Here is a 1170-nt window from a genome sequence, read left to right on the forward strand (position 1 = left end):
AAGAGCAGCTCAGGACTCAATTCTTTATACTTTGTGTTCTCTGGGGTTCAAGGACTTAGGACTTAAAAGTGGAAAAATATCACCCCTCCCTCTCTTTCCCCAGTGCACGGATCTTGTGGACCAAGTGCTGTAAAGAGGCTGGGATAAAGGTCAGTGCTCTTGGGAACTGCAGTGGGAAATCTTCAATAAGCTGCCTTGAACTTCTGATGGGTTCATATGAAAATCTTCTGAAGTAAACCACACAAACCTCAGTCCACTGGCCCAGAGGGTGAAAGGCTGAAGCAGCCCTCATGGAGGCTTTGGACATCTGGAGAAGTTGGACATTTGAGCTTTGATGCCTAGAACATAGAACCACTCCATCAACCCGCAGGGCCCTCCCAGCAAGCATGGCCTTCCCAAAGGAGATCATGCAAGGGAACTGAAGAACTCCCACCATTCTGGAGATGGCACCACTGCCACACTATGGAGACCAGACCCGGACACAACCTTTCCACTCTAAGAGCCCCCAAAGCAGCAAGGGTCTGTGACCAGGGGCTGTTTCTATTTACTGGTGCTAAAGCAACAGAAGCTGAACGTTGCTAAGAGAAATAAAGCAGACAAGAATTATAACAACAATGACCCTGGACTGCTCCATGCTGAAAGCGCAGCTCCCACTGGCATCAGCAGTGAGTGACAGCCAGAGCCAGTCCTCCCCTGCAGCACGAGATACAAACACACCTCCTCTAAAGACGCTCCTTGGTTCTGAGCTGTTCAAATTGTCTGCTTTGACCAGGCTGAAATATGTTGAACATCAACTCACTGAGAACATGCTTCAGCACCTCAGGGGCTGAGGCTATATTCAAAGGGCACATTCCCAGCCTGCCTCTAGCGGAGCTTTTGTTTTCAGAGAACCTCGCAGTCCCACTATGAGAGGAGGCAGCACAGAGTGCTGAAGCCTTTTCTCTCCCCAGAAATGCCCATCTGGGTGCTCTCAGGGGGACCCCAAAGCCGTACCTTCACACCTGGGCAGGGGGTGGTCCCAGTTCCTGTTGGTGCCGTGCTGACAGGTCAGGACAGGGTGGCCGATCAGCTGGTAGCCAGGTAGACACTCGAAAGAGATGGACTGGCCAACGTTGTAACCGGCTCCTCTTACAACACCGTTAGCAAAAGGTTCAGGGTCAGGGCATTCCT

The 1170-nt window shown here is 51.4% G+C and overlaps 1 protein-coding gene across 1 annotated transcript in view; it reads right to left on the reverse strand.

Moving 5' to 3' along the window:
• The window catches only part of CSMD2 (CUB and Sushi multiple domains 2), a gene marked incomplete at its 5' end in the record, with an annotated part of 130994 nt that overhangs the window by 49385 nt on the left and 80439 nt on the right, over positions 1-1170 (reverse strand). Inside the window, one exon of the mRNA XM_010132318.1 lies at positions 994-1168. Coding sequence (XP_010130620.1) covers positions 994-1168 — 175 coding nt within the window. The remainder of the gene's footprint in view (positions 1-993; positions 1169-1170) is intronic.

The sequence above is a fragment of the Buceros rhinoceros genome, unplaced genomic scaffold, assembly GCF_000710305.1.
Source record: "Buceros rhinoceros silvestris isolate BGI_N320 unplaced genomic scaffold, ASM71030v1 scaffold883, whole genome shotgun sequence".
NCBI lineage: Eukaryota > Metazoa > Chordata > Aves > Bucerotiformes > Bucerotidae > Buceros > Buceros rhinoceros.